This window comes from Mustela nivalis (genome assembly GCF_964662115.1).
Source record: "Mustela nivalis genome assembly, chromosome: 11".
NCBI lineage: Eukaryota > Metazoa > Chordata > Mammalia > Carnivora > Mustelidae > Mustela > Mustela nivalis.
In genome coordinates, this window is record NC_139030.1 from 37,232,125 (window position 1) to 37,247,659 (window position 15,535).

The window sequence follows — 15,535 nt, forward strand, 5'->3', positions numbered from 1 at the left end:
GGGGAAGAGGCCCGAGAGAGGTTGACGCGGAGGCCGCGGGCCGGTGACTGGGCGCAAGGCGGCCGGCGGCGGCGGCAGCGGCGGCGGCACCACCAGCACCACGACTACCACCATGTCGCGCTCCGTGCTGCAGCCCAGTCAGCAGAAGCTGGCGGAGAAGCTCACCATCCTCAACGACCGGGGCGTCGGCATGCTGACTCGTCTCTACAACATCAAAAAGGTGCGCACGGGCCGACGAGGCCGCGGCGGGGGCGACGAGCGGGCGGAGGAAGGGCGGGCGGCGGGGGGGAACGGGGGTGGGGGCAGCGGGCGGCGCCCACGGCAGAAATCACGGCCATGCCGAGTCAGGCCCGGCCCGGGGTCGCCGAGATGCGCCGCGGCCTAATGCGGAGTCCCGGCGCCTCGCCCCGCGACTGGCGGGCCGGCCGGAGGCCGAGAGAAGCCATTTCCCCGCTCCCAGCGTTGGGATCTGGCGGGGCCGGCTCAGGGTGCGGGGCGCCTCTGTCGCCCCCTCCTCTGCGCCCCCGCCCCCCGCCCCCGGAACGGGGTCAACAGGAAAGGGAGGGGGTGGAGGGTAGGCAAGATGGGGGCGGGGAGAGCATAGGAAAACTTGGGTGTTCCATAACTGAGGCTGAATGGTGGGAATCTGGCGGAGATGGTAGCAATTTTTGGCCAATTTTTTGGTGTGTGTATGTGGGAAGGGGATTGTTCATCAGGGTGAACCCCGCATCTCCTCCGCTTGCCACTTTATTTTAGATAGCTAAATAATAGTCGTTTGAGAGCATGCTGACACTTTGGAATTATTTCATTTTGAGGGTGGAGAGGAGGGGGAGGTGAGGGTGGAACCAGTTTTCTTCTGAAATACTTCTGGGCTGTGAGTCACTAGAACAGGAATAACAGCCTTCTCTCCCATCCGTCCTAACACCTCCTCATCTTAGTTTTTCCAGCCTTGTCTAATAGTACCTAAGCACATTTCTTAAAGTTCTGTGTCGGTACGAAATGAAAACTGTAAATATGTTGCTATTATTACTGGTTTATAACATATAAGGAAAATTTGTAGTTGTAGCTAATAGGCCCGTTGAAAGTCTTTAAATGGCTTCAGCAGATTAAGAAATGGAAGGCTGAGTTGGAGTTAAGAGACATAGAAGTAAAGATAGAATAAATATTAATTCCTCCTAAGAGAAAACAAACCAAAATTTTTTTTTTCCTTTTAAGGCAGGGTTAGTAAGTTTCAAAGAACTTGGTTAAGAGAACATTAAAGAGATTTTTGGGTACAGTCTACGTCCTTTGAGTTTCCAATGTGTATTTGATGTCATGTCTTCATAACTATTTTTGTTGGCTTTTTAGTAAATCGTGAATATTTCCTTTAGCTTAACCATAGTAGAATTGTGTGTAAATTGGGGCTGCTGAAGAAATAATATGTATATTTTTTGAAGTCCATATAATGAGGTTCAAGTATAAAACTGATTTATTCCAACAATTTGATGTAGATATTGTAATTTTAAAGAAGACTGTCCTGACTTAATATTGATAAGTTTTTTATAAGGATGGTTTATGTTGCTGTTGCTTACCTGGATGCAAGATTAGTTTGCCTCTAAACACAGTAAAATCTGGAGAGTATCTGCAACATGTCTGTTCAGTTTGTTACATCTTATGTGGCAGGAACTCAGTATCATTACAGAGAAGCCCTCTGCATTTACCAAAGGGCCTTGGTTATAAATTTATGTGGTTGCAAAGAATTTAATTTTGGTACTACTACTTACAGGTTGTATCGACCTAAACTTTTTTGTGAGATTATGCTTCAACAAACATTGAAATTCGTTCCTATATGAACTTTGTCCAAAAAAAACGAGCAAGGCAAGCAGTACTAAAAATTACTAGACCTGTGGTATTGTGGTTAAAGGAAATGGTTACGATGGTTTTCAGAAGAGGAAGTGAGAGTAACATCAAAAGTGATTTGGGTATTTGGGCACAATACCTTTTTAACCTTGCATTTAAACATTTTTATGGTATAAATACAACCAAACTTTATTCCACTTTCATAAAGTACATAAGGTTAAATTTTATTCATTTCAACACTTACAATTTCAGTTCAATGCCTTAAAAGCATTATTTTTTCACTTCCTGTTTTGAGAAACTTCAGGCTCTTGTATTACTGAGCTAGTGAAATTTAGAATGAGTTGAATGTGATTATTAAATCCAAGTGTCAGATATTTTGAGTTACTGAAAATTTATATTGCAGCACTTTATTGATAAATATTTTGTCCACCTTGCTTGATTGTGAGTTCCCTCTGGGCAGGGAGAGTGTTACTCATTTTTGAATTACTAGTACTTACGGTCTTACCTGGTCCATGAAGTTTTCAGTTAAGTTACAATTGAATGGATAAATACACAATGTATGTTATAAGTATATATTTAACATATTATGTGTGTGCATAATCTTGCTCTAGTTTTAATAATAGCTTTTGGTTTGCTCTCCTTGTGTAATTTTGCGTACAAATGCATCAGATAGATTTTGAATCTTTTAGCCTATAGAGTTGTCTATAAGACTGGCATATCTTCCTGGCTGGCTAGGGATTGAAACATTTGTTCAAAAATCTTGCCAAAAAAAGTGAGTAAGATTTGTTCACCATGTGTTTATAAGGTTCATGCAGTCTGCATTTTTATAACAGTATGAACTACCTAATCTTTTCAATCCCAATCTCTTAAAATCCTCAAGAAAACAACAACCACAACAACAACAACAAAAACCCCAAAACCCCAAAAAACCAAAACCCTTCCACTACATAATACATGTCTATCAATTAGTTATCGCATTTTTATTAACTCATGTGTGCATTATATTGTTAGATTCAATTACTCTGTTTCAGTTGAAAGTCTGCATGGGAATATAATGAGCATACACCATGAAAATACTTAAGTGACCTGAGTAAAATAACTTCATAAGTTGCTGGAATCAAAAATAATATGCTTTGGTGCTTATAACAGGAATGTAACATGATTATTGAAATCGTTTTGTTTTTTTAAAAAAAATTCATCAGTTGAAAAATTTTTGAATCTTAATATGTACAGATTTCGGAAATTTTAAGGAACTTATAGACTAATCAGGGATGTGAAAACACATGAAGGAGGATTTTAGGGAAAAGACGTGAACGTGGTAGGTAGGTTTACATTTAAGTTTATTTCTTGAATCCTTAAAAATTGAAAACATGTCTTTTTCCAGACCTGATAATACTGCTCACTTATATGTTGATTTTTAACATTTTCCAAGCTCCTTTTATATCTGTTATTGTGGCATGGCAGGCAGTGTGGTTGTGAAAGTGGAGTACTAAGCCAGGATTTGGGAGACCTTCGTTACAGTCTTCAGTCTGTCACTGAGTTTTGTAACATTGGGAGGTGTCTTGACTTCTCTGAACTTCATTTTTTACTCTTTCTGTAAAGCAGGGGAAAATTAACTGTAAAAGAAATGCTAAAGTCCATTCCAGCTCTGATTATCTTATCTTTACAAGTAGTAGTCATAGCCCATTTTAAACAATAACTGAATTCAGTATACTTTTCTATAAAATAGAGATGGTAATCCATTCTCTGCCTACATCACAGGATTATTCATGAAGATGAAAGACAACAATGTGAAAATAGTTTAAAACCTCTGTGAATGTAAGGTAGTATTTATTTAGGAGTCTCAGCAACTTTTTTTGTCAACATTTGTTTTTTCGAAATTTTACTGCTATTAGCAAACATATTCACAAATACCAAAACATTTTTGCTGAGTTCAGAAATACATCTATTTTGTTTCTTGTTTCCTTTCCTTTCTTACCTGTCATCAACATGAACTTGATAATTCTGTACCAAAAAGGTCTCAGTTAATACTTGCATAATTTTGTTACATTATTGCCTTAATTCTAAAGGACAGAAAAGAAGAGCCACCTAGCTATTGCAAACTTTTTTTTGAATGGTATCTGTTTGCAGATTTCAAAGCACTTTCACTTGTTTAAAAAATTTTTTCTTATTAGAGGCTTTTAAAAAAAATAGTCTTTCCTCATAATTTTGGATATATTTATTCTATGAGGAAAAATGGGTAGAATAGCAGTGTAAAAAATTGTAAGTCTTTAGCTGGTATCTGTATATTTAATGGAGAAAAAAAAGGGTGCATGGGAAGGGTGTAATGCAAGACAAAGGGAGGGGAATCAGCTTTAGTTTTCTTTTTCACTGTTACGTTTATCTTTATTTAGGGTGTTATTTTCTCTGTTCCTTAATCAGGAGCAGAAATGTGCTCCAAAGATTGGTTTGTAGCAAATTGTAGACTAATAATTATTATTAGTATGAGATTCCCCCCCACCGCCCCCTGCAGTGGGGTTTCATTATTAAGAGCCTTAAACATGATAAGAAGGAAACATCTCTCCATAAAAATCTGAATTAAATAATATATATTATTTATTTAAACAAATCCTATCATGTCCATTTGTAACTTTATTTTTCAGGAAAGCTGCTTGTAAAAATGAGGATTTGATAATTTTTTTTCTTGTTACATTGGATGGTAGGCTGAGGAGATAAAGATCACTGAAAAATACTTAGGAAAAAATTATTTTTATTTTTTCAAGTGGCAGTGATAGATTATTCTTTGTGGACTAGTAAGTAAATACTAAGCATTTTTAATGATTACAAGAAGAATACATGTTTATTATCAGAAACTCAAACATAAGATATTTGTGTCACTTCAGAAATTCTTTGCCTGCCCTTCTCCCACTTTTAAAAATAAGCCTTATACTTACACCCTTTTCTGTACCAATGCTAACATATGTGCATGCATATTTTATTATATTTTGATTAAATTAGACTCTTCACAAAAATAAAATTGAAGCAGCATGGTGCAGTTTACATATAAATGAAATTAGGGTCCTTAATCTATTGCTTGTATACTTACACTGTAAGAAAGTGTTAAAGGAACGAACATACTTAGCTAGCTATATCCAATATGTAAAAAATGAAGAAGCCCAGATGAGAAAGTATGTCAGGGTCGAAAGTTCTTGTTCTTACTGCTTGGGATAATTAAGAATCTACTCCATATTTTTGTTTGATAATTTCCTAGGGATTGTTCTTATTAAGTTAAGTTATAGCAGTAATTTTGGGTCAGTTCCGGTAGTTGTACACTTTATATGTTATTAGAACTAAAAAGTTTCATCTCTTTATTGGCCAGTAAAAATAATGTGTAATGAAATTAATGCTAGCTGCCATTTTATTGAGACTTTACTGTATGCTGTTTGTAGTCTTTAAATTTGTCCTTAGGTGTATGTTGTACTTATTTATAGTTAAAGCAGTTGACTTTGGAGAGGTTAAATAATTTACCCAATTCCCTTTTTTTTCAAAGTTTATTTATTTATGTTTTAGTAATCTCTACAACCGATGTGGGACTCTGACTCATGATCCTCAGATCAAGAGTTGCATGCTTCTCTGACTGAGCCAGCCAGGTGCCCCTTCGCACTTCTTATTTTAAAGAAAATAAGAATTTAGATTGGTGACTTTTTTTTTTAATTAAACCATAAGTATGGTTTCTGATTTAATTATTTTTGCCATTAGATTTATAGTGATTATTGACATTTTTGTGGTAGATAGAATTAGATTTTGGACACACAGTAACCTTAAAGAGATATGCAGTTATATTACAGAAATAATTTTTATTTTTACTGTAGATTACTTTTGTATGAACTTCCTATGGATTTGTATGAAAAGATCACTGAGATCATACTCTCAGTGTACCAGAATTATTATTGTTTTTAAAAAAAGATTTTATTTGAAAGAAAGAGTGCAGTGGGCATAGGGAGAGGGAGAGAGAGTCTTAAGCAGACTCTGTGTTCAGCATGGTGCCCATGTAGTGCCGGATTTCATGACCCGAGCTGAAACCAAGATCTGGCCACTTAATTGACTGTACCACCCATGTGCCTGCCCAGAGTGATTGTTAATGGAGACTTCTGTTTAGCTTCGTAATGTATTAAAATGAGAAATAGTTTAGAATTAGGAGTTTTAAAATTCAATTTATTGAAAATCTTTTGGAGAAATATGTTTTTTTTATTAGCTTTTGAAGTTCTGTGCATTTTTTCTTTGTGATTATTTCTAAAATTTAGTCTCTGCTATTAAAATATAAAAATTGGAAGGACTAACCATAAAAATAATACTAAAGAAATCAGGAATTTTGTTTTAAATTGGGGGAAGAGTATGAAGCAGAAAGGAGAAGTGTAAACTGAAAGAAACAATGAAGTACCATTTGTCTTTCCTAATGTTAAGAACACATGCAATTATTTCCCTACTTGAAGGTATATTTTGTTCCAAATTGAACTTGGATTTTTTTTTTTTTTTTTTTTTTTTAATTTTTAGAAGGAGTGAGTATGCAGGATGCGGGGGAGATGGGAGGGACACAGGGAGAGAGAGAATTTTAAGCAGGCTCCCCACCCAGTATAGAGCCCTACAAAGATTTAATTCTTTGAGAGAGAGAGCAAGAGTGAGTGAATTTGGGGAGGGGCAAAGGGAGGAAGAGAGAATCTTAAGTAGGCTCCCCATTGAGTGAGGAGCCCAACCTAGGGCTCTATCCCAGACCCTGAGACCATGACCTGAGCTGAAATCAAGAGTGGGATGATTAACTGACTGAACCACCCTGGGGCTCCTAAATTTGGAATTTCTAATGTTCTTTTTCATTTTAAATTTTACATAAAGTTAAATGGTAACATTCTCATACTGAAAATTTTGTAACATGAAATATAAGAAATATAGTTAATAAAGTACACCAGTAAGTTTGTTTCTTTCTGTCTTGGGGAGAAATTAGTAATTAGTAAATTAGTAGTACTGTTTTCTATTCTCAAAATGGGAGTTTTGTTGTTGTTGTTGGCTGTTTTTACGATTGCCTTTATCAGTAAATGTAGTAAAATCTTTTGATCCTTTTAGGAATTTGCAGTACTATAATTAGACTTTAGTAGATTTTTTTTTTTTTTTTTACTTAATCTGACAGTGCCTGGGTAATAATTTCTTAAAATAATATCATATTGCAGTCTTTTACTTAAATAAGTTAACAAACTTCATAAGCTCTTGAATTGCTAATTTGTAAGTAGGCTTGTACATGTGCCAGTTTCAAAGAAATTTCTTGTTTTAAGTAAAAGTCTGGGTTAGATACTTGACAGTAATAAAACTGCATTTTAGAAAGTATTTTATAAATCGTATGAACTTTTCTTTTAGTTCTAGATTTTGAGGGTTTTTTTATTCATTCATTTGCTTTGCATTTACTGAATGTCTTCATAGACACTGGGGAGACAGATAAATTAAGATGCAGTCTCCAATGCCAAGAAATTCACATTTTAGTAGGTTGAGAGATTTAGAGGTATTTACCTAAAATGTGTTGTGTAAGTGTGCTTATGAGAGTCTTGAGAAGGGCAGTGAAGATTCCATTCTGGGGAAGAAGAGATACTGACCTTTGTGCTTGATTTTGAAGTATGAATAGAAACTTCGGGTAGGCAGTGACAAGGTGTAGTCGATCATTATTAGGATTCCAGAACTTTTGTTCAGCAGAATATATAGAGATGTAAAATATATAAGGTTATAAAAACCCTAGTAATGTCTAATGCCCTCCTTGCTGACATATGGCCTCTAAACTTCTCTTTTGTTTTTCATTCTTGTAATTTATTCTGTGGCTTGAGAGAGCTAGATTCTGATAAAGCTCTGATACTGTCTTTTAAACTTTGGACAAGTTATTTAATTTTTCTTGGTTATAGTTTCTTTATAAATTGAGGAGACCAGTGTTTTTTAGCCAGGGATACACAATATAATTATTTTAAAAGGTTTTTAAAAATATATCTGTATCTTGACATAAACCTGCTAAGAAAAAGCCCCTGAAATGATTCTGATGTTAAGAACCATTGAAATAAGTAAAATGTAAGTTTTAGAGCCCCACAAAGATTTAATTCTTTGAGAGAGAGAGCAAGAGTGATTTCTTTCTCAGGCAGTTACTCACAATAGTGATACAATTTTGTTTTTTTGGGGTAATACTAAATTTCTGGTATATTGGGCTGCATGTAGGCTTTTTACTAGCAAAATCATCTACAGAGTACTTATTCTCAGCTTCTGTTACACTCTAAGCTGTATATTTTTGTTTCCTAAGCCATGTTAATCTTTTTGATACTAAGTCTTGAAATTTTTATAGATATTCCAGTTCTACGGTGTCTGTAGAGTACTCTTTAGTTAACCTTAGAAGGTTGAGTGAGTTAATTCATCTGAAGTGCTAGTGCAGTGCCTGACACAGAGTAAGAAATGAGTAAGTATAGGCTATTGGTATTAAATCTGTTTCTGGGTCATGAATCAAAGTAGACAATTAATAAGTTCATTTTTCCCCCCTGTTAAATCCAGCTCAGTACCCCCTCTGGGAAACATATCAACTTTTCCTTTTTTACTTTCTGACATTATAGTTTGATACCTATTTACTGCTAGTACAAAATAAGTATTTTTTAAAAAAGATTTTATTTATTTATTTGACAACAAAGATCACAAGTAGGCAGAGAGGCAGGCAGAGAGAGAGGAGGAGGCAGGTTTCCTGCTGAGCAGAGAGCCCGATGCGGGACTCGATTCCAGGACCCTGGGATCATGACCCGAGCCAAAGGCAGAGGCTTTAACCCACTTAGCCACCCAGGTGCCCCCAAAATAAGTATTTTTATTACAGGAGTGTGTTCTTCAGTGGGCCTTTATGTATTTATTTATTTTTAAAGATTTTACTTATTTATTTGACAGACAAAGATCATAAGTAGGCAGAGAGGCAGACAGAGAGAGAGGAGGAAGCAGGCTCCCCGCTGAGCAGAGAGCCTGGATGTGGGGCTTTGGTGGGGCTGGATCCCAGGACCCTGGGATCCTGAGGCTTTAATCCACTGAGCCACCCAGACACCCTGTCAGTGGGTTTTTAAAAACAGATTGACTGATTGATTGATTGATTGATTTATAAAATAAAGTGGAGCCCAGCATGAGGCTCGAACTCACGATCCTGAGATCAATACCTGAGCTTAGATTAAGAGTCAGATGCTTAATTGCCTGAGCTGCCCAGAGGCCCCAAGAGCAGTTTTTTTAAAACAGTAAAAATGTGGTCACATATAATACTTGGGAAAAACAACCTATAGAATACCTTTTTTTTTTTTTGTAAATTGAGCTGTTTCTCTATATTGCAAGCTGAAAAATGTTTAAAACCTGTAGTGAAAAAAAAAAAAAACCTGTAGTGAAATACACTTCTTCTTGTGAAATGAATAATAATTAGTAACTCATTTGAATCACTAAGATTTTTTAAAAAATGAATTTTGAAATATCTAATGCATTGAAATATTTAAGTTTGTGATTTTCCCAGAATTTGTGCTTGGAAAGCAATAACCTTAAAATATATATTTTTAAGCTGGCTGTTAATTGGCTCCAAGTAACAGGTAATTATTGATAAATTTGCATTAATTTTAAAGCATTTCCAATAATTCCAGTATATTTTCTATGAAGCCTCTTAATCTAAATTTTAGCAGTGAATTGCTTTTTTTTCCCCACATATCCAAGCTTGAGGGGAAGTTCAAAGCACATTGGTTGGCCAAAATATAGGTGACACATGCAAAAAAACAAAATAATTGAAAACAAAACCACTAATATGAGACTTAAGTCTTGTTTTGCTCTTGATAGATTTTCCAGTATTTATTGAAACTTCATTGTATTACTTTTGTTTTTGAAATTACACAATAAAAGAATGATAGCTAAATTATTTTCTGTAGTCCATGATTTTAGGTGATGTCCGTCTATAGGCATTAATGTCAGTTAATTTCCTTGAAGACTCTAGGGAGAATCTTGGTCCTGGTATGCTTTTTTTTTTTTTTTAAAGATTTTATTTATTTATTTGACAGAGATTACAAGTAGGCAAGAGAGGCAGGCAAAGAGAGAGGTGGGGAAGCAGACTCTCCGCCAAACAGAGAACCCGATGCAGGGCTGGATCCCAGGACCTTGGGATCATGACCTGAGCGGAAGGTGGAGGCTTTAACCCACTGAGCCACCCAGGAGCTCTGGTCCCGGTATGCTTTTAAATTCGCAAAACATGCTTTAAAATCTATGGTTTTTCTTATTTATTGAGTAAAAATTAACTTCCTGTTTAAAAATTAACTTCCTGTTTCTAGCATAAATTGGTCACATTTTGCATTTTTCTCTTTTTCCCTGACATATTCAGATAGGGCTAGTTTCTTGTACTTTCACAAATAGCATTCTCACTCTGAACTCTGGGATTTTGTTCATGTTTTTTCATTTACGTTACTGAATCTAAAAAATTGGTTTGCTCTGCAGTATTTTGGCAAAAGAATGTGTTTTATTGCTGAGTTAGACTAGGACTTAAAAAACAAAACTGATGAAACTAAGCAGATTTTTCCTTTGATAGTAATTACTCCAGTGAAAGTTTTGAGCATTGAGGTGTTGAAAGAATGGAACTATTTTTTTTTTAACTGTTTTTCTGTGCATATATTTTTAGAAAAAGCATTTTTAGTGCTTTGTAATCTTTAGGTGCTCACAGCTAAACCTTGAGCAAATCACTTAATTTTTCTGACGCTCCTTTCCTCTCTGTTGAGAGATGCTTTAGGCAGTTTCAAAAGCATCGATGTTTTTACGCACAACAGGTGCTTGTAAATGTTCTTTTCACTCCCCACTCTTGGGTCTTTTTTTCTTTTTCTTGATTGTTGCTTAATCTTATGAATAGATTGAGGATTATTTCTGTATTTGATTTTTGTAACATCATGTTAAGTTTTTGGAAGAATATGTAGCATTAGCCATGTAAAGTTAATCTGTGTTATGTAATCGGTTTGAGGAAAGGACTTGGGGGAAAGGGTTTTGGTGGTAGATTGGCAGAAAAATTTGTTTTGAAGTTGAAATCACACAAAGTCTGGTGTTGAGGTTTCTGGTCACAGATATTTATTTTGTGGCCTGAATGAAATATTATGTGGTTTTCTAAAACATCTCTGTTCTTTATTTTTGGTAATAATATTATATTTATATTTTGTGAAAAAAATGAATTTGGAGATGTTGGCTGATAATACTGAGCTAGAATTGGTTAAATGGAAAATTTTACTTTAATAATCGGGAACTCACTATAGCTATTCATGTGTTTTAAGAAATTTTATTTAAAAAAATGGAAGATTGTTCAAATAAAAATCTGAACAATCTACCCTGGGGAGTAGGTAGTATTAGTACCCTTACTTTTATGAGTTAGAGAACTGAGGTTCGGAGATTAAACTGCTTGCCGGGATATGGGCTGAGCTCCTTGACTCAGATTTCTTTTTTTTTTTTTTTTTTTTTTTTTTTTTTAATTTGTTAGAGAGAGAGAGATACAGAGCGCAAGCACAGGCAGACAGAGTGGCAGGCCAGAGGCAGAGGGAGAAGCAGGCTTCCTGCCGAGCAAGGAGCCCGATGTGGGACTCGATCCCAGGACGCTGGGATCATGACCTGAGCCGAAGGCAGCCGCTTAACCAACTGAGCCACCCAGGCGTCCCTTGACTCAGATTTCTTAATTATTATATTTAAGTATTCCCTTTAACATTAGTACAATTTCATCTTCTACATTAAATAGTTATAACTTTGTTGAATTTAAAGACAAGTAGAATATTCATAGAAAATAAAGTTGCAATTGTGAGAACTGGAAATTTAAGTACATAAATATTTAAATTTCCTTTATATCTTCTGGAACTCTAAATTACAGTGTTTTTTGCATTATGAAAGCATGCTGAGTCAAGATAAAGTAAAATACATGGTTTTAGGGTTGTGGGGTTTTTTTTAAGTTCTGTGGCTCAGAAATTATTTACTTTTTGTCTAGTGATACAGCTCTTAGCCAATTATGCAAAAAAGCTTTTTTTTTTTTTTTATAAGGCTGTAAGGTTCAGTTATTTAGGTGCAATTTTGCCTTGTACTCACCTTTTCTTTTCCTCTTTTTCTTTTTTGGTGTTGGGGAGGTAGAAGTATTTAAAAGTTTTGTTTGATTTAGGCCTTTTGGTAAGCCTTTCTGACACATAATAGTCTAAAATTTGTTAATAGCTAACTATAGTAGTATATGTTTTCTTTTTTTTTTTTTAAGATTTTATTTATTTATTTGACAGAGATGTCATAAGTAGGCAGAGAGGGCAGGCAGAGAGGGCAGGCAGAGAGAGGGGGGAAGCAGGCTCCCTGCTGAGCAGAGAGCCTAAGCAGGGTTTCCATCTCAGGACCCTGAGATCATGACCTGAGCCAAAGGCAAGAGGCTCAACCCACTGAGCCACCCAGGTGCCCCTTCGTTGTTTTCTTAAATGTGGCACTTCAAAGGGTGATACTTTTGAGAGTGAGAGATTAATTTTGTATAATATAATAGTTACAGGAGAATGAAGTAGAGTTTCAGATGTACCAACTGCAGACAATGTTTTTGAAATATATGTTGTTATTTTATGATTTCTTTGTCCTGTGTCCTGAAACTGAAATGCTTTGAGTGATTTTGGAGAAGAATATTAATTTTTATTAAATGAGAGTATCTGGTTAGTTGGATTTTTTTTTTTTATTTTGTTTATTTGACAGAGATTACAAGTAGGCAGAGAGGCAGGCATAGAGAGTGAGAGAGAGAGAGAGAGAGAGAAAGGGAGGAGGAAGCAGGCTCCCTGCTGAGCAGAGAGCCTGATGTGGGGCTTGATCCCAGGACCCTGGGATCATGACCTGAGCTAAAGACAGAGGCTTTAATCCACTAAGCCACCCAGATGCCCCTAGTTAGTTGGAATTTTGCTATACTGCTTTGGTATAGGAGGAAACCCTTTTTAACTGAATTATTATGTATGGCTTTTTGTCAGATGTTAATTACTTAGATGTTAGTTTTTAGTCAACTCGTTTTTTTCTTTTTTTCTTGTACTTTTTCTTTTTTGCGTGAGTGTTCCTTACACGGTATTTCTGTTGGTGTTAAGTAAATAAATCAAGCAGGTTGACCAGAAAAAATGAAATAGGGGCTAGTACTTCTATATAGTATCTATGAGCCATGTATGTTTTATTGGCATTTTTGAATGCTCATGGTATTCCAAATATCTATGTTAACTGCACAAGCACATGCATGCACACAAGTAATGGGCCTGAAAACTTATTAGGGTAAATTGCAATTATTATCAACCAGTTTAACGTATGGAAAAACTGAGGCAAAGAGGAGTAAAATCACTTACTTGCTTATGGTTAGGCAGTTAAAAAGTGATGGAGTTAGGATATGAACATGGGAGAGCCTATCTTAGAACTCATGTTCTTAACTAGGAGGCTAAACTCTTTCTATCAGTACAACGTATTTGGCATTTAGAGAACAAATGAAGGAAATGTGTGATTGGAAAAGGGAATTGTGGTCATTATTTTATATACTATGATAAAGACTATTTTGCAGTTATTCTTATGAGACTTTTACTTGGGTAATTATAATTATTGAGGCTGTTATTGACAACAGCTCGCATTTTTAGAGCATTTTAGAACACACATATGGTAGCCCTTCTGTTAAATACTGTACATGGTTTATCTGTCTCTTTTCTAATCCTCATAATGACCCTCTGAGGTAAGTACTAAGTTCCCCATTTAAACATGTAGAAACAGACTAGGAGATAATTTGTAGTATATTAAAGGTCCTGTGGATCATAAGTGGTGACGATTGAAACCCAGTAAGTCTTATTCTAGAGTCTGTTCTGCCTCCCAGGATAGTATGTTTAGATCTGGCTCATTGAGCAATGTGGAAAAAGGTAAATCAATTCCACAAAAAGATTATACAACCATTTATTTTTCCATTGAAATGAAATTTCATTCTTTATGTTTTCAGTGTAAGAAAGAATTCCTCGTATATATACATGCATCTATATATATGAGAATACATGAATGTTAGTTTTCAGATATTTGATTAAATTCTTACACAGTAAAATTTGTGATCATGGGAAATGCATATGGTAGTCTATCATATTTTCATTATTCAGTAGTCACGAATAATGTTAGAATGGATAGCTAAATTTTTAAATATTAGAATATGGAAGATAAAACATAACATTAAGAAACTGAATGTAATACTGAATAAATACTCAAGTGGAAAAAAAACTGTAATAAAAAATAAAAAACTGAAGGTTATTTGGAATCACTTTAAGATTTGCACCACCTCAGGCATATTTAGGGAACTTGATTTTCATTGTATCATTGGTGTAAGGAAATGTTAATCTGTAGCTATTTATATTTGGACAAATTCTTAGTATGTGGTTCTTAGTTATTCTTATTATATATAGTAGACTATTTTTTGGGAAGTGAATTAATTGGCTAATTAGTTTATGAGAAATCATATTTTAAACAAATGATAGTCTACTCTGAGGAAAAGGCAGATGTATTTTAGTATTTACCATGTTGAAATGGAATTTGCATAGTTGTTTTGTGTCAATCTGGTTAAGGATTATGAAGTTCTAAATTTCTTAGGTTAATTTTATCTACCTATGTTTGAACAATAAGAGAATTCTTACTGCATTCCTATTTCCATTTGGAAAATAACAGGAATGTTTGCATTGATTTTTATACTTTGATTTGGAAGGGAGTTAGGTGATATTTGAAAGTAGTTTCAATTTGAGCTGAAGTACAAAAGTCATCCAATAACAATTTATTTTTATTCTTGGCTACCGTTTCTTTTTAAGGTATGTAAAATTTCACTGACGGTTTTGCTCCTATTTTTATAGTTGCATGTAGTCTTCATTTTCCTTCTAGTGTTATTTAAAGTTTATTTAGAAAGAGCACCAAGAAACTGACATGGTTGTACACTTACACAGTAGTATTTAAATATATATGAATAGTATAAACTCTATAAATCTATTGTATACTAAACTCGCTACTTAGAATACCTTTAAATTGTAGCACCATATAGTTTTAATCTTGTTTTGTTATTCATAGTCTGCGGTGCATAAGTTCTCTACTGAAACTACTGAAACGTATATCATAGTTTGACAATCATTGTTTACACGTAATTTTCTCTCTTTTTATTACAATGCTTCCCCAGCAAGGACAAGTTTGGAAGGTTTGCAAAGCTTTTCACCTTCCCTCTGCCCGCTTGCCCGCTTTCAGATCAGTTTCATGTTTCATAACTTCTCTCTCTGCAATTCACAACATAGCCATAGTAAACAATGAAAAAAACATTAAAATTGCAATATGTTTCCTCACACATAGTAGAGAGATAAAACTTTGTCAAAGGACACATTTTAAAAAAAAATGTAATGAGAAGTTAAATAACAATGTTATAATTTTAGCAATTCCCTAAGAAATAACATTTCACTAGCATGCAGTTTATTAAACGTCACATAACAAAACACTAAATAGTTTAGATTGTATTTGGTATTGCTAATAGTTCAGATAAAAAGTTTCTTCTAATAGTAGTACTTGACATTTGTATAATGCTTTACAGTTTACTACAGAGAATGCTGTATGGCTGATGTGGTCAAAATGTAAACATTCCCATTTATTCTGTGCTTATGAGATATAGAACAGATGTAGATTCATT

General features: G+C 35.0%; 1 protein-coding gene across 4 annotated transcripts in view; it reads left to right on the top strand.

Moving 5' to 3' along the window:
* The window catches only part of NCKAP1 (NCK associated protein 1), a 101,457-nt gene continuing 85,922 nt past the window's right edge, over positions 1 to 15,535 (top strand). For 2 of the 4 annotated variants that reach the window (XM_082690183.1, XM_082690184.1), the window contains exons 1-2: positions 1 to 220; positions 15,038 to 15,055. In XM_082690183.1, coding sequence (XP_082546309.1) covers positions 113 to 220; positions 15,038 to 15,055 — 126 coding nt within the window. In that variant the 5' untranslated portion in view covers positions 1 to 112. The remainder of the gene's footprint in view (positions 221 to 15,037; positions 15,056 to 15,535) is intronic. The other 2 variants (XM_082690185.1, XM_082690186.1) reach the window with 1 other exon arrangement.